The sequence below is a fragment of the Falco cherrug genome, chromosome Z, assembly GCF_023634085.1.
Source record: "Falco cherrug isolate bFalChe1 chromosome Z, bFalChe1.pri, whole genome shotgun sequence".
NCBI classification, from domain to species: domain Eukaryota; kingdom Metazoa; phylum Chordata; class Aves; order Falconiformes; family Falconidae; genus Falco; species Falco cherrug.
In genome coordinates, this window is record NC_073720.1 from 73,941,559 (window position 1) to 73,969,174 (window position 27,616).

The 27,616-nt window shown below is 39.7% G+C and overlaps 2 protein-coding genes across 4 annotated transcripts in view; one reads left to right on the forward strand and one right to left on the reverse strand.

The window, feature by feature from the left end:
• The first annotated feature begins 836 nt into the window (after positions 1 to 836).
• On the forward strand, positions 837 to 21,739 carry SMC2 (structural maintenance of chromosomes 2). The gene is made up of 24 exons (XM_055698320.1): positions 837 to 1,065; positions 1,947 to 2,096; positions 2,813 to 2,935; positions 3,848 to 3,886; positions 4,093 to 4,203; positions 4,371 to 4,426; positions 4,922 to 5,156; positions 5,858 to 6,007; positions 6,703 to 6,936; positions 7,788 to 7,947; positions 9,822 to 9,939; positions 10,770 to 10,908; positions 11,142 to 11,261; positions 11,585 to 11,789; positions 12,334 to 12,469; positions 13,498 to 13,622; positions 14,449 to 14,642; positions 14,939 to 15,082; positions 15,336 to 15,530; positions 16,075 to 16,275; positions 17,110 to 17,226; positions 18,631 to 18,791; positions 19,639 to 19,786; positions 20,747 to 21,739. The coding sequence occupies exons 1-24, from the start codon at positions 898 to 900 to the stop codon at positions 20,906 to 20,908; spliced, it is 3,591 nt and encodes a 1,196-aa protein (XP_055554295.1). The 5' UTR covers positions 837 to 897; the 3' UTR covers positions 20,909 to 21,739.
• A 330-nt stretch (positions 21,740 to 22,069) lies between these two features.
• The window catches only part of ECPAS (Ecm29 proteasome adaptor and scaffold), a 71,672-nt gene continuing 66,125 nt past the window's right edge, over positions 22,070 to 27,616 (reverse strand). For all 3 annotated transcript variants that reach the window (XM_055698319.1, XM_055698318.1, XM_027808480.2), the window contains exons 46-49: positions 27,191 to 27,296; positions 26,950 to 27,038; positions 25,741 to 25,812; positions 22,070 to 24,919 (exon numbers count right to left, since the gene is read on the reverse strand). In XM_055698319.1, coding sequence (XP_055554294.1) covers positions 24,780 to 24,919; positions 25,741 to 25,812; positions 26,950 to 27,038; positions 27,191 to 27,296 — 407 coding nt within the window. In that variant the 3' untranslated portion in view covers positions 22,070 to 24,779. The remainder of the gene's footprint in view (positions 24,920 to 25,740; positions 25,813 to 26,949; positions 27,039 to 27,190; positions 27,297 to 27,616) is intronic.

Below are 27,616 nucleotides of genomic sequence, written 5' to 3' on the forward strand. Positions count from 1 at the left end.
CCCTGCCCTCCCTCGGTGGGAGGGGCGCGCCGGGCGGCCGGGGGCGGGCGGGGCGGGGTAGCCGCGATCAGGCGCCGCCTCCTCTAACGGTCGCCGCCTTTTGGCGCCGAAATTAAACCGGCGCGGGCGGCTGTGAGCGGCTGTGAGTGGCGCGGGCGGCTGTGAGCGGTGAGGGGGGGGGGGGGTCCCGCCGAGGGGGGGGGGGTGTCCCGCCGAGGGGGGGGGGGGTCCCGCCGAGGGGGGGGGGGGGGGGGTCCCGCCGGCGGTAGAGGCGGCTTGGCAGGGGCTCCCGCGGGGCTGTGGGGAGTCACGTCGCCATCGGCGACAGCAGCGGGGCAGGCGCCGTAGCGGCGGGGGCTGGGGAGGGGGGGTGTGGGGGAGGGGCTGTGCTGACGGCGCTCCAGAGCGGAGGCTGTCGGTTTCCGGGGCTTCAGCCCCCCGGCGCGGCGGGGCCGAGCCGGTGGCAGTGCTGCAGGCTGGAGGGAGGGGTTCCCCCCTGCCCGGTGCCGGGAGAGCCTGGCCTTTCCCTGCCTCTCGCGGGCTGATGGGCGGACGGCCAGCTCTGCGAGGAGCCAGGGTTATGCCACAGCCATCGTGGAAGTGTTGTGATGAGCGTTGTGTGAAGTCACGTCGCTTAAAAATGCTGAAGGGCAGGTTATTGTTGGGGTGCTTCCTGAATCCGGGGTCTGCTTGGAATGTGCCGTTTATAAAGGCATAGTATTTTTGTTATAAAAGGCATGTGTTCTTTCAGCTTTTCTCACACATTGAGCTGTTTGTTTGGCATGATATGATTCGTTTGCAGCTGCTCTTTTTCTCCTTTTCTTCGAAATATCCAGATACCTTTGCTCATACTCATTGGAGGGATACTTTGCCTGGTCGCCTGGGAACATACAGAAGATGTACATCAAGAAAATTGTTCTTGAAGGATTTAAGTCATATGCTCAGAGGACAGAAATTCCTGACTTTGACCCATTATTCAATGCCATTACTGGCTTGAATGGCAGTGGCAAGTCCAACATCTTGGACTCAATCTGTTTCCTCTTGGGTATCAGCAGTCTGTCACAGGTAAAGAGAAGGGAGCGTTTAAGAAAGGGCTGTCTTGTGTCAGCAATGTTTCATCTTACTCTGTTGAGTAATTGCCACTGGAAGACCTGAAGTGGTGTTTCTGTCCAAAAAAAAGAAAAAAGAAAAAAAAAGGTTTTATTTATTTGGATTTTCATTATGTGAGACCTTTTCTGTCATTCTTGCTCATTCTTACATTAAGATTGAATTACAGTTTCTGCAATATACTACAGTAGCTCAAAGTATACAGCTTAAGTGGGTATTTTTAGTTTAATGTTTAAAAGGCAGCAGTCTCAACTGAAGATATTTTGCAGCTAAAGGCACTAACTTGTTTATTTGTAGCAAACTTTTTCACTTCTGAATTGGTTCTTAACATTTGGCCAACTGCTTCATCACAAAAAAAGAAAAAGCTGGTTTTCATGCAATACCTGCTATTTGAAAGATGATACATCTGCTTTACTTTTAGGAAAAAATTGTGGGCTTTGATGTTAATTTGAATCTGTCTTCAGGCGATTATTTTTTTTTTTATCCACCCCACCTCCCAGTTGTAGACAAATCCAGCAAACCTCCAAGAAACACTTTCTGATTAATTTCCCTGTGAACTGCATTATGAATAGTACATGCATTATGAATAATAAATGTTCTTGGTTTTTTTTTCTTTTAAACATCAGGTTTTGACAGGAATCTCGTACAGAAGCTCACTAAAACTACAGATTTTGCCAGTGGTTTTACAGCACTAGCACCATACAGGTCCCATATGTCAGTCTTAAATTGGCAGCTAGATTTGCATTTTTTTAATTAATTTCTCCAAAACCTACAGTAGTGCACTGAACCGGTGTAATTAATTGTTTTAAAAAAAATATTTGCCTGTTCTGTGGATTTAGGTGCGTGCTTCCAACTTACAAGACCTAGTTTATAAAAATGGGCAAGCTGGAGTTACTAAAGCAACTGTGTCTGTTACCTTTGATAATTCTGACAAGCAACTGAGTCCACTGGGATTTGAAGCTAATGATGAAATCATCGTCACTAGGCAGGTGAGTCTTAAGTATCTGTATTGCTTAGTACCCTATTTTTACCACGCTCAGCAGAGTGACTTTTCAAGATTTAAAAAACCCGTAGTTTTTAAAGTCCCTGAGTTTTTGCAGTTAAGGCAGTGCTTCTACGATGAAGTTAGTAATGCGAACTATAAAAGTAGATCCAGTGTACTAGATAATATTCACCTGATTTCCCATGTAATTCCGATTTTTTTTTTTTTGTTGAATGTATTATGTCAGTAATGTTTTCTGTGGACTTGCACAGAAACAATAATGAAATAATGTTTCTAAAGCAAGTTCCAATTTTCTGTTTCATGGCTTTTTCTTCTGCTTTAATATTTCCCTCTTAATATCTGAACTGTGTGTTAAATTTGGTCTCCAAGAACAAAAGAGCCTTTATATTTCTGATTTTCCGATGAAGATGTCTCATGATTTTTTTTTTTTTAAAAAAAAGTGAAAACTTGCGGACTTTGGAAATTTTCTTGTCCATATTGCCCTCGGTGATTGATCTTTCATGTTTGAGTTAGATACTTTAAATGTCTTCAGTCTCACAAGATCTGTTTGGATGTTCTGTATAGTAGGTGTATATGTGTGTATGCAAAGATAGAATATATGGGATTTGCTCCAATTTTGTATCCTGTTACAGTTTATATTCTCATAATGCCAAGTAATGTTCAAATCACTTGCAGTTTCTTCCATTTCTTTTCCTCCTTCAGATTGCCGTTGGTGGTAGAAATAAGTATCTTATCAATGGTGTGAATGCTACCAACACTCGTGTGCAAGATCTCTTCTGTTCTGTTGGACTTAATGTTAACAACCCTCACTTCCTCATTATGCAGGTATTGTGCGCATCCTTATACAATTCAAAAGGAATAGAAGTTGTGTTAAGTTTGAGGTGGGTAGATGGTGGAAGATCATTTAATTTCCTAATCGGAGAAAAGCAACTTCTTATCAAGTAAAAATCAAATGTCTGAAGTAGTTAAGGTTTCATAGTTTGACTCTAAAACATGTGTCTTGTAGCACAAGATGTTGTGTAGCCCTTATGTAGCAAGCTTTTTCTGAAACATGGTCTAATTTTATTTTCCTCTTTTGTCTCTGTAAGAAAGGTCTTGCATTTATTATTATGCTAAAAAGGCAGATTTTCTTTTCTAATATGTGTGTTCCGTGTCAGGCAATTTTATATATTAAGTTGACATACCTGCCGCCTTAAGCCACGGTTAAAAAAGAGAGAACTGACCGGCTGAAAAGACCCTTATCAACATCAACACAGGGAACAGACAATTCCTGAAATATTTGCAAGGAATGATAAAACAGAGCAGGATTACTGTCTCCAGTGGAACTGTCCCAACTTGGGGAGGGGGTGGGGGAAGGCAGGGAAGGGCAATTTTGTGCCTTTTCTGCTTCCTATTCCTTACATATGAGCTAACTTTCCAAAAAGCCAGTTTATGATTAATTCAACATCAGCAACTCAGTAAGACTCTAGAAGAAAACATGTATGTTACTCCTTTAAGATGTAATCAGGAATGTGGATGATAAGCCATTTCAAACATGCTGAGTGAGGTGACTTGTTTGAACTTCCAAGAGCAAAACAGCTGAGTAAACCAGATTATCCTTGAAGGCGGAAAAAAACCCTCATATTTGAACTTATTAATGCATAAAAATGAGTGGGGTTTTTTGTTTGGTGTTGACTTTTTTTTATTACTATTGCATGGTACACAGACATGATTCTTGTTTTATCTTGCTGTCACCAGGGTCGAATTACCAAAGTTTTAAATATGAAGCCACCAGAGGTAAGGAAGTTGTGGGAGTTTTTTGTATCAAGTTTTACGGATTCATTTTGAGTGACAGGTATCAATACTTTCGGGGTGGGGCAGGACACACAGACACACACACAAAAAAAGTGTCAGAGGGGGATGAGATGTTCAGCTCAGTTCTGAGTTGAACCTATCTAACATAAGAAGAAACGTCAAATTTTTGTTGCGTTGCTGTATTTCAGATTTTAGCTATGATTGAAGAAGCAGCTGGTACTAGGATGTATGAATCCAAGAAAATAGGTGTCCAGAAAACCATAATGAAGAAGGAAGCCAAACTGAAAGATATTGAAACGGTACTGTGTTGAAAGTATACTGTCTTTATTTATTGAAGTTAACTGAATAACTAGTGTAGTTTTTAACTTGTAGAATATTTAATTTCTGCACCTAGAAGTAGGTATTCATGCTTAGACATATGAGAGTTTTGCAAATTGGAATATAAATGTTTTGTTTTGTGTTTCAGGTCTTAAATGAGGAGATCACTCCAACTTTAGAGAGACTGAAAGAGGTATGGAAAAAGTTGAAGAGTGGTAGGGCCCTTAAAGTACTAAAAAATACTTTCAGCTACTTTGAACCAGTATATGGTGGCTAAAACAACAGCGTGTTTTCAAGCTTTATAGAATCTTTTAAGAAAGATAAAATTTTTCTTCTGTCCAAATACAGATGAAGTGACATTCAGGACTTCCAGGAAGTCCTAGAGGGTGATGTAGGGAAAAGCAAGAAAACAAGAGAACTAGGTAAAACTAGAAGATAAAAACGTATATTCGTTCTTAAAAAACCCCCTTGTGCCAAGTGGTATTTCTGCTGTACAATCAATTGTATGAGTAGTGTTTTATGTAAGATTTTCCTAAGCAGGCCTGCAGTGTACAATACTGAATATTGTAACATGGATAATCCTTACTCTTATCTAAAATAATAATGTTAGTAGAAGTACTCTATGAGATTTCTGTAACAGTCCTGTTTAATATTATTTTTCCATGAATATTTAGAGATTTTTTATTGTTGCCTTTTCAGGGACCGAACAGCATATCTAGAATACCAAAAAGTAGTACGAGCATTAGATCATTTAAGCCGCCTCTGTATAGCTTATGAGTTTGTTCTGGCTGAAAAGACAAAGACAGCCTCTGCTGAATTATTAAAGGAAATGAAGGGTAATATAGAGAAGCTTTGTGAATCAGTGGCTGAAAATGAAGAGAAGATAAGACAACTTAATGAAGAAATAGTGGGGATGGAAAAGAAAAGGGATGAGGTAAGTGAGAACAGTGTTGTGCTTTTCTGAATATCTGGCTACAAGGAGTTAGATGAGAAGTGAATTAATTTTATATAAAATATACCCTTGAATTTTTATCTTCTTCTGGTGTGTTGTTTAGATTATACACTGTTGTCATTCTTAGCTGTTGACTAAAAGACATCCATTTAAAGTTTTGTCTGAAATTGTTTACTTCCACTTGCTGTAGATGAGTAATAACTGAAGAATAGAAACTCTTTGCCTTCGTGTTTCCACTCTGTATTCAATGGTAAATTTTACCGAAGATTTTTTTTTTTCCTCCTTCTTTGTTGATGTATCAAAGAAACACACTTCAAGTGGAAAGTGCTTGTTCAACAAAAATCGGTACTGACTGATTTTTGGACACAGTAAGTTTGATATTTGGATGCAGTAAAATTGGTTAGATACAGGATGGCCCGTAGGGTGTTTGGATGCCTAATGTAGCTTTTGTGCAGGGACAGTGTCCCATGGTATGGAATGGTGTGGGTCTTCAAAATAACTCAACACCACTACTGGATAATGGAGGGAAAAGATGTTCTGACCTGTTTGCATTGGAGTCTTAACTGCCCACTTGGTCAGCTATTTATCTTCTCTACATACAGCTGTGAACAGAAGATGAAATATTGCAAATATTTCTACTAATTTCTTAGGCTAAATTAAATTTCCTTTATTTCTGATTGTAGGAAGTTGGTGGTAGGCTCTCTTCACTGGAAGATGCTCTTTCAAAAATTCAAAAAGTTGATACTAAAGCACAAAGTGCCCTTGATGTCAAGAAGCAAAACTTAAAAGTTGAAGAGATTAAGTACAAAGAGTTGATAAAAAGTTTGGAGGAGGTAAGAGCTCTGTATATGATTTTCTTTAATTCAGATTGAGGGGGACAACTTTTTTCTTACCTATTACGATAAGAGAAATCCTATGATTGGCAAGAATTACATCAGGAAAGCAGAAACAAATGGTAAGGGCATTATTTGTTTTGTGCAGCATAGGTAGTAGCATCACATTTGTTTCTAATGTAAAGCATGTACAAAGAAAGTGCAACTCTTCACAGCTGCCAACCTTCCATTAAGCTCGGGAGAGATCCCTGTAGCTTCAAAAGGATTATGCTCGCTGGACATGGGGTATTCTTTAATTTTGAGAAATTTCTACATTGCCTATTTCTGACGGTTGATGGGTTTTTTTTTTTATGCAAGAGGGTGAGAATGAATATCCGAAAGAACTGAAGAATACCTTCTAGATATTAGGAAGAAAGAGCTATGTCTCCTAGTTCTTGGGCTGTTGTCATCTCTTCCTTTATTTTGTCTTTCTGTAGATCTTCACTGCGCTCATGGGGCAAGTACACACTTGAAAGCATGCAAAGACAAATTATAAGATAACAAAATCTGACAAAGGGTCATAGAAATTTAGGTGATGAAACTAGTCACAGCTCCTTATCTAACTGGCATGAATGCAAAGTTGATGGGATGGATGGGACTCAGGTTCTTTCCCCTCCCCCCCCCCCCCCCCCCCCCCCCGATTTGTTTTGCTGAAGGAGTCTGAAGTACTAGTGTCAAAGGAGAAAGCGGTAAAGGAGGTACAGAAAGCACTAAATACTCTACAGGAAGCAAGTGAAAAAGATGCAGACGCTCTAGCTGCAGCACAACTGCATTTTAATGCAGTGTCTGCTGGCTTGTCCAGCAGTGACAGTGGTGAAGAAGCTACTCTTGCTGGGCAGATGATAACCTGCAAAAATGAAATCAGCAAAGCAGCAACAGAGGCTAAACAGGTAAGAATAAAAGCTCTGCCTGTCTTAGACCAGTCTTCCTGCTTCTTTTGAGAGTTGTCTGAAAACCAAATGACACGCACAAAGGTCAGTGAAAAGATGTGCAGAATTATCTCTACAAGTTATTTTACAAGTTAGCTTATACATTAAGGTGGCTCTTTGATGAAATAAGTCATTAGAAATAATAAAATCCTTGCATAAATAGGGAAAACCTGTAACACCACTGAGGAAGTACAGAAACTGACATTTGAGACGTAAAGTAGGACTCGCAGTACTGAAGTGACTGACAGTCTTGGGTAGGAATAAATTAAGACTGCTTTCGGTCATGTGCATTCATGCTATAGATATTTCTACGGTAAAACTTAATGGAATCACAACAAAGATGCCTGATACTGTAAATGGAAAGTTCAGAAGAAACTATTCTCTCCTCAGTTAAATTGTGTGCTAGTCACATAACTGAAACAGACACCACTTCTTTTGTCTTAAGATAAGAAACCTCTGCTGAGGTAGTTTTTACAGTGGAATTTAAATTTTCAGAGTTGAAAAGTCCACCTTGCTTGTCTCGTTAAGGAAAAAATCTTTTGGGGAAAATAACAAGGGCAGCTGTGTCCCACCTTATTTTTACCTTGTTTCTCCTCTGACTCTCTTCTTGTGCTAACATGACTTACCATATCCAAATACGTGATTTATGTTTTTATTTCCAAAACACCTGTGCCCTTACCTTCAAAATGCAAGGCTGCTTTTTGGCATTTCTGCAACCAGTGGAAACATGATATTAATGTAAGTGTTCTAAATCCACACCTGCAAGGATCTCTTTGAAGATCTTTGATTCCGTGTTTTCTTACTCCTTACAGGCTCAAATGAAGTTGAATTATGCATGCCAAGAATTAAAGACAAAACAAGCTAAAGTTAAAAAGATGGACGAAGGCTACAAGAAAGACCAAGAAGCGTTTGAAGCTGTCAAAAAAACAAAAGAAGTACTAGAGGACCAAATGAAGAAGCTGAACTATGAAGGTCTGTACAGACTTCTGGTACATACTTTTGGGGGAATCTGAAGAGGAATATAGAAGTGTGGTGGATTGACCCCAGCTAGAGGACAGGTAGACCAAAACTGTTTTATTGCTCCCCTCCTCAGCTGTACAGGGGAGAGAAAATATAACCAAAGGCTGGTGGGTTGAGATGAGGACAGGTTGATCACTCAGCAATTACTGTCACAGGCAAAATGGACTACTCGATTTGGGGAAATTAATTTAATTTATTACCAATCCTATCAGAGTAGGATAATGAGAAATAAACCCAAATCTTAAAAACACTTTCCTCTGACCTATCCCTTCTTCCTGGGCTCAGCTTTGCTCCCGATTTTCTCTGCCTCCTCCCCCCCACATGGTGCAGGGGGACAGGGAATGGGGGCTGCGGTCAGTCCCCTCACACGCCATCGCTGCCACTCCTTCTTCCCCAGGGGAGGCTCCTCACACTCTGCCCCTGCTCCAGCCTGGGGTTCCTCCCATGGGAGACAGTCTTCCACAAGCTTCTCCAGCGTGGGTCCTGCCCATGAGCTGGGGTCACAAGTCCTAGCCAGGAGCCTCACAGGCTTCCCCCAGGTCACAGCCTTCTACAGGGCATATTCACCCTGCTCTGGTGTGGGGCCTTCCATGGGCTGCAGGTGGATGGCTATCCACCTCCGTGTAAACCTCCATGGGCAGGCTGAGGGGCACAGCCTGCCTCACCACGGGCCTCACCACAGGCTTCACCATGGGCTGCAGGGAAACCTGTGCTGTGGTGCCTGGGGCACCTCCTGCCCCTCCTTCTGCACTGACCTGAGTGTCTGCAGAGTTGTTGCTTTCACATATTCTCACTCCTCTTTCCCAGATGCTTTTGTGCAGCAGTTTCTACCCCTTCAGGTTATCACAGAAGCACTGTCAGCACTTCTGATGGACTCAGCCTCAGCCAGCTGTGGGCCAGCTGGTACTGTTTCTGTCAGACACAGAAGCAACGGAAAATAAAAAGATAGTCTCTGCTTCTGATCAGCAGCTGATGTCCAGACACTTCTGCGAAGTAGGGCCTCAGTATGCGTAGCAGCTGTTCTGGAAGAAAAATGCCTTAATAATGAATGCTCCCTCCCCTCTTCCTCTCTCTTAACTTGTATTGTTATGCACACCTTCATATGGTATGGACTATTGTTTGGGTCAACTGTCCTGGCTATGTCCCCTCCCGACCTCTTGCCCAGCCCCAGCCTACTGCCCTTTGGAGCCAGGGTTGGAGAGACAGCTCTGATGCTGCGGGAGCACTGCTTGGTGTAGTCAGAACACTGGAGTGTTACCACCATCTTTCTACTAGAAGTACAAAGCACAGCATTATGAGGGCTGCTGGGGGGAACGTAAATTCCATCCTAGCCAGACTAAACACAAGAAGGAACTGAAAAACCAAGTATGCTGCTTTCATACACAAAGACATTTCTCTAGTTATAATAATAGTTTTTTGCAAAGTTTAGGCCAAATGCTTTAAAGTTTGTTGGCAAATTTAAATTTGATCTAAAACGTGGATGGAAAAGGTGACTAACCTGCCTATTCATTCATGGTTTTCTCTACCTTAAAGCACTTCTTAAAGTTCATTTCTCATTCCAGGTAACATTTGTTGCAGAAGCTATCAAAACTGTAAATTGATATTCCAGAATGACATTCAGAAGCACATTAGACTTTAAACTCTCTCTTTGGCATATTTGGTATTGTGATGCCATTATTTTGTCTAAACTGGAAATTTACAAAGAATTTTAGAAAGTGTTAAAGTATTCTCTACATCTATGTAGATACAGTGTAGCGTACCAGTTTTTAAGCTAATAGGTTTCTGTGCCCTGGGTATTTGTCTGCTGCTTGTGCTCAACTGTTCAGAAGAGAAAGAAGAAGCCCTTTTAGCAGAGAAAGTGGCATTGACTCGTGACATCAGCCGACTGAGAGAACACCATGAAAGCTTAATCGCAAAGTTTCCTCATCTACAGTTTGAATACAAGTAAGATCTCGGTGTCATCCTGAAAGACACTTCAAAGTGCTTTTTGGGGCATTTTATTTGGCTTATGGGACTTGCAGGATAATTCCAGCAATTGCTTAGCTGTTGCTTTCCTTTTAGTACCAGTGAATAATGACTATCTTAACTTGATGCAGTTGAAGGGGGGAGTGGGGCAGGGAAGTCAGGAAATGCTACTTGATTTAATGGGCAGCAGGGAAAGTGATACAGTCGTTCTTAAGTGACAGACATAAAAATCACTGGAATTTAAAAGTTTTGTATGATGGTGTTTGCAACTTCAGTAGCTGAAACCAAACAGAATAGAATAGAACCCAAATAGTAGAATCCAAAGGCCTAAACTGCAAAAATGCATAATCACTACTTTTCAGAGTCCTGCCTGAGGACTGTGAGTAGACTTGTGCTGTGGAGGTCAGCATTGTATCTGTTCCTGCCAATCAAATATATATACATACATACATATATATATATCCCTATATGTATTTGCTTACATAATAATCGGTCTGAACATATTCCTATAACTGTGCTAATAATAGAACCTGCAGTTAAAATAATTTTAAAATTGCGTGAACAAATTGTACCAAAATCAGAAGTGCCATATGTTTAATGTACCATATGTTTCTTTGTAACTGATATTTTATTGGGAGGTTTCTTGCCCTGAAGTACTTAATCTAATGATTTTCTGTGGGTTTTTTCCTGATAGAATTTAGAATGTCTTACACCTGTATAATAAGCAGTATGATTTATTAAATATAACTTTTTTTAAGATGTGTGGGACAGAAACAAATGTGATTATCATAACTTAAATTTATTTTAAGGCATCCAGAAAAAAATTGGAATGTGAATTCTGTGAAAGGCCCTGTTGTGCACCTTTTTACTGTGAAAGATCTATCCAAAGCAAAAGCCCTGGAAGCGGTGGCTGGAGGGAAACTCTATCAGATTGTTGTGGACACAGAGGTATATTTATTACTTCAGTACAGAGATTCAGTACAGATTGTGTGATTCAGGGTTAGCCAGCATGTGAATTCTTACTGAATTCTGTAAGAAGTGGTTGGGGCCCATGCATGTGTTTGAATTAGAGTAAGTGTCGTGCATATGTAGTGGCAACGATAGAGTCCTCTTGCAATGCCCTATTGCCTTACTTGACCTGAAGAGGTAACTGATTCTGTATACTTTGTCTCTCATTTGAGGTTACTGGCAAAAAGCTTTTAGAAAAGGGTGCACTAAAGTGTCGATCCACCATCATTCCACTGAACAAAATTTCAGCCAGGTGTGTTAAAGAAGAGAAAATCAAGTTGGCCGAAACCTTGGTATGTAAATAAATATACTGTTTACAATCTTTTGTTTGTGTACCTTTTTAGTTTTGTTTCTTTACTAAAAACATGAGCTTCTTAATGGTAGTACTGGTAAGAATTTCTAAAGGCTTTGAGGATTTCTTGATTTTTATTTTTTTCCTTTGTATCCTTTCAGCTACATGATGTTTCAATGGATATTCATTATTCCATTTTTAACTGAAATGCCTTTAAAATGTGATGATGTTTTTAGAAAGTGTTTTTATCAAGAGAAGACAGAAATTCAAGTTGAAAATTCTTACACCTTAAGGGATACTAATTGCATTTCATTTGATTTCTAGGCTGGTCATGGTAACGTGTATTTAGCCCTTTATCTGATTGAATATGAATCTGAACTGCAGAAAGCAATGGAGTATGTCTTTGGAACAACACTGGTCTGTAATAACATGGAAAATGCTAAGAGAGTGACCTTTGACAAAAGGATAATGATGAGAAGTATTACATTTGATGGAGACGTGTTTGACCCCCAGGGCACTCTGCGTGGAGGCAATTGCTGGTTTTATTTCTAGAATAATACTGTGTGTCTGTTGATTTGTTTACTTCTCTGCATGTTTTTCATAAAAACGAATGGTAACCTTTTTGTTTAGACTCGTAGTGAGGCTAATATCTCTTTGAGCAAAGATTTGTTGGTCTTGAGCTGAAGTAAGATTTGATTAGACTAAAAAAATGAATGGCAAACTATTTGCGTGAAGTAGTTTAGATTTTAAATACTTAAATCCTATTTGGCTACGTAATTCTCCTGGAAGAAGTGCTTTGAATTCAGGTACTTTTTGAAGTAATTCATGATTAGTTTCAGGTAACTGCATAAATTATGAAGTTAGTTGATTTCACAAGAAATGCACAGTCAGTCTGCAGAATTAAATACTTTAGCAGAGGAGGTAGTCTTTTTCCATTGAGAACTTAAGCTGCCTTTCTGTGCAAACAAATTTTTCTGCATCATTATTAACATTTAGAATATGCTGTTTGCCAGTGGTGTATCCACTAGTCTACTTCCAATTAGCTTGACTTGACTTTTTTTTTCACTGAACAGGTGGGTGCTTACAGTTTACATCAGTGTTGTCTAACCTTCAAGAAATGAAAAATGTTGCAGCAAAACTCAAGGAAAAGGAATCTGAACTTGGGACTGTAGAGGATGAGCTGGCAAGGTTGAAGAAGGTTGCTGAAAAGTAAGGTTTGCCTTACAAAATAAAATGTCTGTAACTTCTCTTACATGACTGAATAACTGTAATACAAAGGTTTTATTGGAGGGCGTAGGGCCTGTTGAGAATGTAATATGCAGAAAATTATTCTCTTCCTCTCTATTCCCCCGCCCCCCCCCACCAACAAAAAAACCCAGTTTAATTTGTAAGTACAGCAGTCAACAAAATTCAGTTTTTAGATAATACATGCAAGAAAACTTGTTTTTGGATACGACAGGGGGAAAAAAAAAAGGCATACAATGATGTCTACTTGAAATCACTTAAGTTTTCCAAAGTTTCATGAAGTCTGCTGAAGAATGAATCTGTGCCAGCCGTATTTTGTAACTCCCCATACAAAATTTCGGTTTGTGATAGTTCTTATTTTTCTCCCAAGAAAACACAAAGATACGAAAGGGGAGTATCTGAGTGATACTGTAAGTAATTTTAAGTTTATTTGATTTTCAGCTACCTAATTACTGAAGATCTTATTAAAAGACGGAATATAAAAATACGTTTAGTCAGTTCTATAAAAATCCCATAAAGAGACAGTGTTATGTAGCATGCTACCTACCACCTGGATTTATTTTTCAGATTGTTTTGAGTCATAATAGACTTCCACAAATATGACCAAAAGGAAGAAACGAGTTTTACCTTTAGGTATTTTTTTCTTTAATCATTCAGCCTAGCATTTGCCATGCTGCTGGTTCCAAAAAAATACAAGCTCTGAATTGTTGCCAAATTCCATGTGTTGCATTTGTTTGGTTTTGACATATTGTATTAGGGCTATGTAACCAGGAGTTACATATATAATAACTTAGATACCTACAAACTTCACAATTACTATTTAAGAAATTGTATCGGGCTTTCTTGCGTTTAAGCTCATTTGACCTACAGTTGTCACTGTTTCTGTCATTAGAAGGGGAATGTAAGTATTTATCTGCTCACTTTTCTATCTACTTATGTCAACTTTGAAACTGAAGTGCTGGGTACTTTTCATATCATTACTGTCTTCAAAGGTACCGGCAATTGAAACAGCAGTGGGAGATGAAGTCTGAGGAAGCAGAGCTGCTGAAAACAAAGCTTCATCAAAGTGCTTATCACAAACAAGAGGAGGAGCTGCTTGCCTTGAAGAAAACCATTGGTGACAAATGTGTTCCTTATCTTTTAATTGCAAAATAATTGTTGAGAATGAACTGGGTATTTAGCTGTTTGAGTAGCAGAATCCTTGCTTAAGAAAAAAACATTTTTTGCTTTGAAAATACTGTGTCTATATTTTGGAACATGTAACAAAATACAGAATCACAGTAGACTTGCATAAGGTTGGTCATTCCCTTGTAGTAAAGGTTATATCCTTAGGTGTTTGATATACTTTACAACAAAAGGAAAAACAGCTTTGCCAGGGAAGTTTTAAAATGGGTTTGATCCCATATTTGAATAATCTTTACTTTTTTTCCAAGCCATCTGTTTCTGTATGTATTTAAGGTTAGCAATATTGTTTGTGTAACTAAAAGTATTGGAAAGAAGTACTGTTCACATAGCTAAGGAAAACTGTAAAAGGAAGCAAATTAAGCAGTAAGTAAAACACCTAAAGAAAAAAGAGGGGCAGACGTGATGCATGTGTAGACATAGTATTCTAGGGATGAGGTGATAGCTTATGAGGTAGCAATCTGATTAATTACTTCTTGATCATGTGGTTTGGCATATACTTGCCCCTGTCAAAAAAAAAGAAAAAAGGCTTGTTTTTATTAATTTTAATGACTGGTTGTCTGTTTGGTGCCCTACCAATAATTGGTAACAACACATACTGTCTTAGGCTAATCACTGAAATAGCTGTCTTCAAGTGAAATAAATCCATCTTCACCGCTAACAGAAAGAAGCGGTTGTACATTTGCTAGATACTGGAGTTTATTATGTAAATTTAAAGATAAGAACTACGCTCAATCTCAGTACTGTACTTCTTGATTCAGTGGAGTGTGAAGAGACGTTAAAGAAAACTGAAGAGAGCCAAAAGAAAGCAGAAGATAAATATAAGGTATTAGAGAATAAAATGAAAAATGCAAAAGCGGAATGTGAAAAAGAACTAAAAAATGCCCAGCAGAAACTAGACGGTGCAAAGAAAAAGGCAGAGGCTTCAAGCAAAAAAATGAAAGAAAAGCAGCAGGTAAAACTTAATCTTTACTGCAACCACTTTTGACATTGAGAAAATTGCCAACAATCAGAAAGTTTGATTCTTCTTGAAGTTTTAATACTGTCAGGTTTGGAACTTAATTATATTTATTCCATGGTCCCTGACATCTGACATAGAAATTGCTGATGCTTCTTTTTTTTTTTTTTTGTGAGATTGCCCCCTTGCTGAAGAATGGGTACTGTTAATATTCTACAGCATTTACTATGTTACACTGAATCTTAATTCTTTCCAGTTAAATACAACTAATAAATTTGGAAACATCTCTCTAGGAAGTTGAAGCTCTAGTTCTGGAAATTGAAGAGCTAAAACAAGAACAGGCCTCCTATAAACAACAGATAGCAGCTGCAGATAAAGCAATCCAGTCCTACCACGAGGAAGTTAATGCTATGGCAGCTGAGGTATCCAAGATAAAGGTAAAAATGAACACTGTGTTTGATTATCTATTTTGATGTTACTGAATTAGAGCTTTAGGGGATCATGTCTTATAATGTGTGTGTTGTTGGATTGTCTTACTAGCACTCAATTGTGTCTAGCCTGGGTAGTTATTTTTTGGGTTTGTTACCACATGTGAATTTTTTTCTCCTTCCTTTCTGTGTCCTTCTAACAACTGTCTTAACACCAGCCTTTAAAAGAAGCTAATAAATGGCTGTTGGATTTGCTTTTCAGGAATCTCTAAAGAAATCGCAGGAGGAGCTGGCCAAGGAAAAGGAATTAATTGCGTTACAGGATGAAGCAATTAAAGCCAAGTCTGCAGAGAGAGCAAAATACACAGAACAACACAATGAATTACAGCTTAAGGCTAAAGCTTTAGAACACGACATCAGCAAACATCAACAAGAGGCTGCAGGTGCTGCTACCAAGGTATTTCGGAACTGTGCCTTTCCTTAATCTTGTGACCAAGAGTGGTCATTTCCCTTGCCACATGCAGAGGAAATAAGCCTTTTTATCTTAATAAGCACCGTCACATTTGCAGCTCTTGATGTGAAGAGTTTTATCCTAGGAAGAAGGGGTGGAAACTGTAAATTGTAAGACAGCTTATTTTATGGAATAATAGAGTAGATCACAGTGAGGAGGTGATCATTGAGAAGAACATTCTGACTGTATGGACAAATCAGATAACTAATTAAAGAAGCTAATCCCAAGATATAGGGACAGTGGCTTAGTCCAGATACAGAAGAGTGTGTTCCAAGGAAACATGATGGGTATATGTGAAAGCTTCCTTAAAATCCTGCTTCATCTATAGTGCTGGAAATCACATGAAGTATTTTAAAGGTATGCACCTGTGCAGTGTTGGGCTAGAAGAATTAATGTAATTTCAGGAGGTTGGTTGATAATTTTTTTTTAAATTCCTGTTTGAGAAGGTGAGTGGGGAGGAAAAAGCCTCAATGTATCTTCTTGTTTCCAGGTGACCAAAATGCTGAAAGAGCATGAGTGGATAGCTTCAGAGAAAACACTTTTTGGTCAGCCAAACACAGCCTATGACTTCAAAATTAACAATCCAAAAGCAGCAGGTCGGGAGATGCAGAAATTGCAGGCAAAGAAAGAGATGTTGGGAAGGAATGTGAACGTGAAAGCTATGACTATGCTTTCTGAGACAGAGGAAAGGGTAAACACTCCGTGGTTTAATGTATAAAGATTGGGCAGCTTGGGTATATGGTATTATGTATAACATAGCTTTGTCTTTTCATATGCTCTGTTTCTGAATATACTGAAAATAGAACTAAATCTTCATGAGATAGCAGGAAACCTTTTGTTAGGTCTTTTATGCTAATCTTATATCTTTCAACTAGTCACGTGTGCGTTAGTTTTCTAAGTTATGTGTAATCTTTACTTTGGATGATAAAAAGAATTAATTCCATTGTTCCCTACCCCAGTCCATCCTGAGTTAGCAGCAGCGTTAGGCAAGCTTTCTGGTATCCATTACAGTAGCTGAGAATTATATGCTTTATTAAAGGTTGCAGATCAGAACACTGTTCATCTTCAAGCATGATAGCTTGAAGGTGTTCCAGGGTTGTCTCAAATTCATCTGTATTTTGAGGCTATTCCAGGATTGTCTCAAAACTGTCCATTGAATGATGCTCCCAGCTTTTCTACTATTTTCATTAGAATTGGCTTGTTCTTCCTCTCAGCCTCCAGAAGCACCCTTTCTTCTGTGGAAAAGCAAATGAAACATGATTAACTTGAAATGGAAGTGCCACTTTTCAGAGTAATGTTGGTCTTCCCCCTTTGCTGATTGTTGAAAATCCTGATGCTTTAATTTGCAAATAATTTCCTAAAACTTAAGTCCTGTGTACAGCTAAATGAATTATTTGGATTTCAATCTTGCAGTTAATGGCTATTTCATAGTTAGAAAAAAGGTAAACAGTGAAACTGTTAAGATTGTGCTGAAATACATTTTGTGCCAAAATTCACTGAAACTGGTCTTTTCTCATTGCACCAGTACAATGACCTAATGAGGAAAAAAAGAATTGTAGAGAATGACAAGTTAAAAATTCTTGAAACTATTGAAGAGCTTGACCAGAAGAAAAATGAAGTTTTACAAATTGCTTGGGAAAAGGTATGTGACACTTGAAATCTGATCTTCACATTCTAGCAGAGGACCAGATTTAGATAGGATTACTGTTTTGTGTATTTCCATGGGGGGAAAAAAAAAGCCTGTTTCCAGAACTGATCTCCCTTGTATTTAAATTACAAAACAACCATTTCATTTCTCCTATTTCATCTCACTTTTGAGAAAAAGATAGGAATTCTCTGAGAATTGTAAAGATGTAATCAAACCTGCAAAACTACTTTTATCATTACTTTCTAGTGACCACAAAAATTTAAAGAAGGTCAAGCTACTGGCATGCTGAAATCACTGTCTCTCACATGGAAGTTCAACAAAACAGTAATGCGGTGTATTTTGCTTTTTGTTTGCTTAAACTAGTGTTTGACCAGAGTTAAAATCTTCAGGTTCTGTGTAGCCCCATACAATGGGGGCTGTGGACCTGGGCTACTACTGTGCCTGTCACTGATGGGGTAGGTAATACTGGAATAGAGCAACAACTGATTAATGTTTCTGTTATCTAAGCACTCTGCCTTCTTGCTAATTCTCTCATATCGTGAGCTATAACAAAATTATAAAACTTTCCCTTTCTATACAGAAAGCCTGACACATTGTTTTCTGCTGTACCAGGAGAACTTGTACTTTTTGGCCTTTGAAAAGATCAGTGATATCTAAGATTAAATTGCTCACAAATGAAGTATCAGTTTTAATTATTACTGCCCATACCGAAGGTATCGCTGACAAAATGGTACCTTTCCATTGCAAAATCTTGTTTGGCAGAAATTAGTGAATTGTGTTTAAAAGCATCATGGGTGGTGGAGAAAGTGCGTTCTCGGATACAAAGTGCGTTCTCAGATACATTCTTTGACCTAGGAAACTACGCTGAGTTTACAAAGTTGCATCCCATCCAATACCTAGGTATTGTTTAAGTAATCATGGGAAGAAAAAGAGGGGGGAAGATGCTAGTGTGTGCCTTTTGCAAGGTGCTTATATACTTTCAATAGTTCTTTAATTGGGAGAAATCACAGTTTACCAGTTAATAAATCTGAGACGGGGCATAACCTTTTCCCTGGCTGATAGCATAAAAAAGCCTTCTAATATTTCTTCCATTTAATCCTTCTAAAATGCTTGGTATAAGGTGTTGCATATATATATACACACACACACGTGTATTGGTGTTGCTTTTTTTTTTCAGTACAGAGAGAATTCTGTACTAATTCCATATGCTAGTATTTTCTCACCGTCCTCTGCGTGTTAATCTTCAAGACATAAGAAGTCATGGGGTTAAACAGGGCAAGAAGTCTAGAGCATAGTGAAGCTTACCCCACTAAGTTTTTAGCTGTTTGTGCTCTTGATGCAAAGCATGCACATACTTTTTTTTTTTTTTTTTTTTTTTTGTTGTGGTCTGACTTCTAGGTGAACAAAGACTTTGGTTCAATTTTCTCAATGCTTCTACCAGAAGCCAAAGCTATGCTAGTACCCTGTAAAACCCAGGATGTCTTGCATGGCCTGGAGTTCAGAGTTGCCTTAGGAAACACCTGGAAGGAAAACTTAACGGAGCTTAGCGGAGGACAAAGGTTGGTGAACTTTGTGTGGTTTTTTTTTTTTTTGTTTTCCATTGCAGTTGTGTATGTAATATGTCTAGCTAATTATAGCTCAGAAAAGCAAAAAATTAGTATTTTCCATAGTCAAAGTGGGGACTTCTGTCTCCTTCCAACCTGACTTAATATTGAAAGCATTATTAATTCAGCTCAGCTCAAAGAAGCATCCAACTTAGAAAGAATGCGTTACTTGGCATACAATATTGTATGCCAAGATAGATTTTACTCCGGAGAAGTGAGAAAAAATTAAGTAATGAGAAAACTGCAGTTAACTCTAGGTAGTACTGTGGTACTGTTGAATAAAATGCTCCAGCATTTGAGTTGTAGTTTCAAAAACCTATGCAGACAGATTCTGCCACGGTGTCAAAGGAGTGTCACGGGGACAGTTCTCTTCTCCAGTGATTACAGCTGCTGTGTAGGGGATGTGCTTCTTTGCAACTGCTAAGGGAAAAATCTAACAACTTGAAGAACAGAAATGGAATTTAGGAAGAGGCGAGACGGAGAACTTTCACAAGGACAGAATGCTTCAAGAGCTGTACATTAAAAAACAGCATTAAAAAATTCAGAATTGAGAATAGGTAAAGCAACAGTGTGATTTTAAATATCACCACAAATCTAACCTGAATCTGATAAAAGAGAAGTAACATACGTCACTTCAGGCTTCGCATTTTGAAATCAGAAGCTGTAGCAGAAGCTGTCATTTTGTCTCTTCAGAACTCACAGCAGAAATCTGCTTTTGAGGGAGAATTTTGTTACTACCAAATTGTTTTCAAGTCAAAGTCTCTCAAACGAGGGCAAAACATAACTTTCTTCTCTGTATTAGATCATTGGTGGCTCTGTCCTTGATCTTATCCATGCTTCTCTTCAAACCTGCCCCAATTTACATCTTGGATGAAGTGGATGCAGCTCTTGATCTCTCTCATACTCAGAATATTGGCCAGATGCTTCATGCTCATTTCAGACGTTCCCAGGTATGAACTTGAAACTACTGTGATCATCTGTTTATACACTTTAGTTATTTTCAGAGGCAGTCTGCCACTGAGGAGTCTCAGCTGTCTGAGTACTTTATTCCAGAGTTGTCTGTTGTATGGCTAGGTTATTTAAACTGCAAGTTACACTGACGATGTGGCAACTGTGAATCTTCTAAACATTGTGTTTTAATGTAAGCTGTTGCTGCAGTGGCTAAAAACTGTAACTTATATTATTCGTATTAATAGGGAAGAGTATCTGTGATGCAATCAATTTCAGGCATGACCCACACACTGTGATTTTTTTCTCCCACCCCCCAAGTTCTGTAACCTGAGCCTTAAAAATACTTTAATTTTTGACCCTGTTGAAGTAAGCCAGGCACTAGTCAAAAGAATCTCTGGATCACTGTGGCCTGTGCATGAAGAAAATCTGTAGGAGTGAAGAAACTTAGTTTCTGTTTGGTGGTAGGACATGACCTTTCCAAATTAATGAGAGGAGGGGAACATTTGTTAAGCAGTACTGTAATATAATTTGAGCAGTATCTTTAGACTATGAAAGACCCTGAATCCTTACAGAATCCATAGCAACACTTCTTTTCCAGTGATGGATGCACCATGAACTGGTATTCTGCGTTGTGGCCTGTATCCCAGGCCAAAGCGCTGGGATATGGACAGACCCATACATCGCTAGCTGCAGAAAATGTCTCACATGTGGGTGTATGTTAACCTGCTTAGTACATTCTGTTGCTCTTCATCTAAAGTTTAGAATACTTTTTGAGGAGTTATCTGATTAATATCAAGATATTAGCTGAATAAAGTAAAAGGAATTCCCTTTTGAGAGCCTTTTCCAATATTATTTAAAGTCTTTATTTGGATGGCAGTATTTACTTTAATGCTATAAATGCTATATATACTTCAATAATGTATATATATAAATAATACTAAATTCTGCTTTGTTTTTAGTTTATTGTGGTGTCCTTGAAGGATGGAATGTTTAGCAATGCCAATGTCCTCTACAAGACCAAGTTTGTGGATGGTGTATCCACTGTCACAAGACACAGTCAGCTTAAAGAAAGAAAGAATGCATCTGTCCTTGAGAAAGCCCAGAAAGTACCTAAAGAGTGACAAAAGAGGGGCTGCAGAACCAGGAAAGTTACTCACTGGCCCTTCATGTGCAGCAACAGCTGCTTAAGTGTTCTCTGTCTTTCTGTCTGTAGCTAGGCCAGGAAGACACTCTTAATTCTTTTTTAGAAGTACTTTAAATCTTGAAATACTCTTTTATGTCTCAGCCTTTAGTTCACATCTGTATCTTACATCAGTGCTGTAAATTATAAAAATTCTAAAAATTAACTTGGGATTCTAAAAATTAATTCTCAGTATTTAGCAGCATCTCAACATAAACCATCAGGTTGTGTTGTTTGCCTTTCTCACTTTTTCATTGAACAGCACCTACTCTGAATTAAGCACCATGTTGTATTTCTCAGTAATTTGATTTAATTATGTATTTTAAACATCAGAGGCAAGAGAATCTGTATTTCTATGACCATCTGTGCCTAAGGTCAGATAATGCTGATGTCTTTTTATAGTATGTATTTTTTTTTTTATACTTAATTTCCCTTGTCTTCCTTAAGTAGTGAACCCAAACAACATAATGTTATCCTGCTGCCCTTGCTAGTGGAAACCTGTCTGCAGCAGAAAGCAAACTTTAGTCACGCTGCCCGCATGGAGGATCTTCACTCACTGCAGCAACCTGCACTATGACAAAGGGATGCGGACCTACCACGAGCAGCAGCAAGGTTCTGTGTTTTGGGGGTGTATGGTGTGATAATGTTCACCTTTCCAGATGGCGGCCAACATGCACGAAGGAGGTATTCCCTCCTCCCCCCTGAGGCAATTTCAGAGATAAATGTAATTGAGGTTTGCGGTGGGAGGCAGGGAATGTGTCTGTCTGGAATAGTTTGGAAATGTTATGTTCTTAAATATCATTAAAGTAAATGTAAACTTTCAATCTCGTGGTCTCATCTTGCATATATATATACACATGCATATATATACATAATTGTATTCCATTTTCTGTATACATGTTCTGTAATTAACACTGCTGGGTTGCAAGAGACAAAGCTGTTGCTTAAAAGGCAACCTGACACAGTTCCTCCTAACCAGGTGTTGCAGTCCGCAGCACATGCATTCTGCCCGGACAGCTGATACCCACAGTTGGGATGGCCCAGTGCTCCACTTGAATACTGTAAAACACTTGCAGTGGGAGAAAAAACCACTACCAGTCACTTCAAAGAACAGGTCATGCAGCTTTATTTAGTTTTACCTTTTTGGTAAGCAAGAGGGTTTTTCTTTCAGTCAGACCATTCACATACTTTTGACAGCACAGATTGCAGTGAATTTGATGGAGATCTTGCAACGTTAGAAAACTTTTCTCAATATACATCCATTTAAGCAACAGCTTGTAAGTCAGAATGTGAGTGCTAGAGTCAAGTCTGCGCACTGCACTCCAGGTATACAAAGCATTGCAGCAGCACAAGAAATGCCCGCACTGGGCAAAGTACAGTGTGTTTTACATAGTGCAATCACATTTAGAGGAAAAACTCTAGGAAGGCCACATCTATTCATTATTTATTTTTTTTTTCTTAAATCCTGTCAAGTTTACAAATGTGAGGGGGGTAGAAATCAAACCTCTGACTGAATTAACTTTTGTACAGGTAGGTTTTGTGTATAGGCACGTGCTTTAGAGAGGAGCTCTGAATCTGTTCTGTAATCACGAGAAAGACATATTGCTTTGTGACTCAGAAAGTGTTATACCATCTCTAACCTTCCTAACACTCTTAGCCAGAGATGTTAATCCAGCTGTTTGTAGAGTTCCTAGAATATGCTCTTCCCTCTAGTGTAAATCCCCAATACAGAAATTCAGGTTGCTATTGATAGCAATTACAGTTATTCTACTTGCGGTCATCTGACCGTGTTAGGCATTGCCTCTGATTACTCCAGTCCACAGTGAAAACTCAGATTACCAGAGACATGGAGGCTCTTGCTTTTCTGTTACTGTCACTCACCAATACGAAAAAAAACCAAGTCAGACAATGAACTGCTACAGCAAAGCATAACTGGTAATACTCATCTAAAACAAAAAAAAAAGGAGCACTCATGACACTGTCATGGTAAGCAAATTTTTAAAGATACCGCAGGGTGATTTGCCCAGTAAAATTTTAAAACATACACTGTGCTCAATAGTTCAAACTACACATAAACAAAGAGCAGCTCCCTGCAACAAAGTGTAAATCAAAACGTTATAGCACCAGCTCCCAAGCACCAAGGAGTTGCCCACTGACCAGTTCTAGTGTACAATGCAATAGTGCTCGCTGAGGTTTCTGCTACAGGAGAGCCACAGTGGGACAGCTCTGCCCATTTCTTGCTGACGTGTTCTTAACAGGTGTGCACAAATTACATTCCTCCCTTCCCATGGAGAGCAAGTCAAGATGACGAGATTGTTACAGTACCAGAAAACACTGAATGGGAAATGGCACCTGAGGGAAAAGTAGGTACTGCATACCTGATTTTGAATAAATGGGCATGGAGGAAACGTGATGTTATCTGAGCAGTCCTCTCCCTGACAGATCGCATCTGGAAGGAGCTGCAGACTGTAAGAAAAGAAACAAGCCTTCCTATGCTGAAAGCCATTGCCCACACTAATGATTGTATTTCACCATCAGCAAAGCATTTATCCCCAAAAGCTGTACACGTACTGGTCAGATTATGGTGCAGTGCTATACTTTACACTGTTAAAAGTCTGTTGCTATAGTGGTCAGGTTTGTCTTTTATCTGAGGAGGGCAAAAAGGAAACAGGCAGCATGGCCACATCATCATATAGCAATTTTACTCCACATTAATGCAGGTATGATCTTTCTTCTTAAGTGCAAATAAAAAAGTATTTCTGAGAAACCAGCATGACTTGGGCTGCTGAGAAATGACAGGTGATTCAGTTTCTTACAAATACCGACAAGTTTAAATCATTACAGGTTTCCAAAGCAAGAACAGGGTTACGAACAGGAAGGGAATAAAACATTACCACTATTAGAAAGACATGTCATTGGAAACTTCAAACACTCTTCAAAAACATATCTAGAAAAGATTGTTCTCCTTTTTTTTTTTTTTTTTTTTTTTTTTCTTCCTGCAGCTGAGGAGTGTCCATGCAAAACAATTTTGAGAAGAGCAGTGTTCTGCCTGGGTACCAACTAGGCCCAACTTTGTCCCACACAGCTCAGTAAAGTGCTCTCTTGTGCATCCTTTCAGGAAAAAAATTCTCATTTAAGTTTGGGAGGCCGAGGTTGCTAGCTGGGGGAGGCATAGTCTCGGTCAATCCATGTTGAGGTCAGAGAAGGAGGAAGGAGTGAAGTTAACAGTACTCTGCCTTTCATAACTCACAGACAACGGGCTGCAAGGGAGGAGCATGCAGGAGAAGCAGTGGTGGGTATCAGAGGAAACCCTGCCCCTGGGAAGCCACAGAAGTTTAACACAGGCTTCATCAGGGAAAGCATTTCATTCTCTAAAGATAAAAGCACTAGCTCTGCTGCAGAGTCCTGAAGATTTACTGTTCAGACACCAGGTAACACATGACATAAGTGAAAATCAAATATGCTTTTCACTTCCTGTGCTGGTCATTTTTCAACAATTCCTTTGAAGTACAAAGGGGATCCGAGTAACATTCTTTTGCCGATGTAAAGAAAAAAAAAGCATCTTGCCCTCAACATTTTTTATGTTGCACATTTATAAACATTCTAGGGCAGATTGTTAGAGGTATTTACTGATAAAAGAACTAACCATCAGCTTAAAAGAGTAAAACCAACATTAATGGGGAAAAGAATAAGGCATTTTCTATTTTGGCCAGGAATGATGCATGCTACAGAATAATCTTCATTTTTCCACTTGGTTTTCAGACCACTGCACTTTTTCTTTTTGTTTTACATGGCACTTTGTGTTTTACAACTTAGTCAAGCTTTTCAAGTGTTTTCTTCAATATAAATGCCTTCTCTTGTAGCTCGGGTCTGCTGTCTGATGCCATTGTAGACAACGAATGAATGAGGTGCTCTCTGCTTTCTGGTGTCAGGCTTTCCCACTGTTGAGCTTCTGTGTAGAGACAGATAAGACACTTGACATAAATACCAGAATGCCAAAAAAACCCAAAAGGCCATCTCCATCCCCAGACAGGCTGAAAGAGTGACTGCTTCAGCATTTCACCTGCAGTCCACGCTGCTCTTCTAGGAGCAGGCAAATTCAACTGGACGCTTGGGTGCACGGTGCTGCCTCCTGCACAGGGAGTCAGGTCTGTTCAGACTAGGCTTACTGTCTTAGGACTGTAATGTGAAAACAAGGGCCTGAAAACCCAAATGTTTCCCATTTCACAACAGCTCCATGTAGTGTAAGATTTTTGCTGGAATACAGGAAACATGAAAAGCGTAACAGAAATCCAAAGGAAACGTTTACCACAGAACGACTGCGGAAATGCATGACCTTGAGACCTAACTAGACTAATTCTCTCAAGTTCCATGAGGTTTAAATCCTAAAGAATGAGGAACTAAACTTGGCACTGAAAGGGTAGAAACTACTCTTCTGCACAAACAGCAGCTCTCCCTTCTGCGGAGCTCGCACACAGAGCAGAATCTGACTACACGCTCAGTCCTGTGTGCTCTCCCTGGGACCCTCCTTGCTGGATGTTTTCCTCACCCAAGGAGTATCCAACAGTACTTCAGACCTTGAGTTTATCCACAGGTACTTCAAACCAAGTTTCCGGAGTCACCAAGCACAGAACTCCAAGTCCCAACCACCCTAAAACCACCCAGTGCTGCAAGCAGAAGGTAACACCATCTCTCCAGGGCTCCAGGCCACACAGCCAAGTGCCTTCTTTACCAAACAAGAGGCTCTCCCAGGTGGCAAGCAAAAAGTCTCACCTTGCAGTCTGGTGAGCAGCAGCTGTATCACAGACAAAGCTTCTGTTCTTATGGACGTGTAACTTTTGTTTTCTGAGGGATTTAAAAAACAAACAAACAAAAAAAACCCACAACCACACTGAGAACCAAAGGCACATTAACTGTACAAAGAGCAGTCACCACCGTAGTCTCCAGACCACTCCTGTCAGCACAGCTCACTGAAGCTCATTTGTGCCGGCAGTCTGCACTGCTCCCCAGTTAGACACAGCTGAATGGCAGCAAGTGACCAACTAGAGGCTGATGAGTCAGCTAAACCTTGTGCGTCTCCTCTGCCTCTACTGCAGTGCTTGCATGGGTTGAAAGGGAACAATGCTGGCCTAGCTGCAGCGTGATGACACACAACTTGTGCGCTAACAGCCTGTTCTTCTGGTGAGTTGTAATGGCTATAAACCATCCAAATTTTAACAAGTACCATTAAGTGAGGGTACTCTATGCCAAGAAGCACAAGCTTGACACAAAAAGTTATTTGGTCTCCTGAGGTAAAATCTTGCTTAGAGTCTCATTCCAGGAGGACTCATAGCTACAAAGAAGCTTTCTCCAAAGGGGTCTCTGGATTGGTAGCCACATGTGGGTATGAGGAGACTTGGGACACTGTTACAGTCACAGGACAAGCAGAAACACTACCAAAGTAATGAAGAGCCCCACAACCGTCAGCATTACATGGCAGCATTTACAGCCCCATGGGCACTTGGCCCAGGAAGAACACAAACTGCCTCAAAGCCTCGGAGCTTCATGCGCTAGCTGTCTGAGAAAATTTTGAGTCTTTCCAATGCATATGTATCCAAGAAGTCCGAACTGGAGCAGAAAGCTTGTGATTCATTAAATCAGTAACAGCTGGATTAGGTGGGGTCCATCTTCTGCATTCTGAAAATTACCATGCTTCCAATTTGCATACCTGAGAGGTTGCAGTTTGCTGTCTGCCTCTCCTTCCCCTTTCAGAACTCTTTTGCACCACACCAATTTACTTCTCTGTGCACAGCACCCTGCACAGTACTGTCCTGAACAGCTACTGCAACACCGGAATAACCACAGTGCAGTGCAAGGAAAAGCAAAATGTCATCTCTGAGAGCTTATGCTTATGCTGCACTCCCTATACCAGCCAACCCCCGCAGGAGGAATGTATTAATGAGCAATTAATTATCAACCACAAACCAGGAAAAGTCCATTTACCTAAAGAATGTGTGATAGACGAACAAGTTTCCAACAGTATTTCTGTCAAAGCCACAGGGTCTGACTGCTCCTCCTCAAACAGCATAAGCCTGCCAAATACAGAAACTCTGTCAGACATGCTGTATCACGGGCAGAAGTCAGCTTGACTTCCTCAAGAGAATCCAGCGTCATCTTCAATTTCATTAAACAGTTTGAAGCAACAAAGAAAAGACACAAAGTGGATTGCAGAAAGGAGAATTACCCTTGAAAGTATATATTCATGGCTTGTAGCACTCCAAGCTGCACTTTCCATGTGCTGAGTTTCAGACGGTCACACATTAACTTGCAAAACTCTTGGCGATAGCAACCTACAGAAAAATAAGAATGTAATTGTGTTACTGTGGGGAAAGGCAAAGGGAAACACTTCCTGTTCTGTCTCCCAGGTGTTCCTTGTGCTCCTCCTCCAAGTGACATCAAGCTAGTCACTGCATATGACCAAGTCAACATCCTGCAATGAGGGACTCTGAAAGTCTCCATCACATCAACACTCTCCTTACAACCACTGGAAGATAAACAGCTGCATTACACATTCTGGCATGCTAATAAAAGCAACGTATTTGGTTTTTTGGTGTTGGTGGTTGGTTTTTTTTCCCCCAGAACACCCAGTTCCTCCACCTTCTAACAGCTT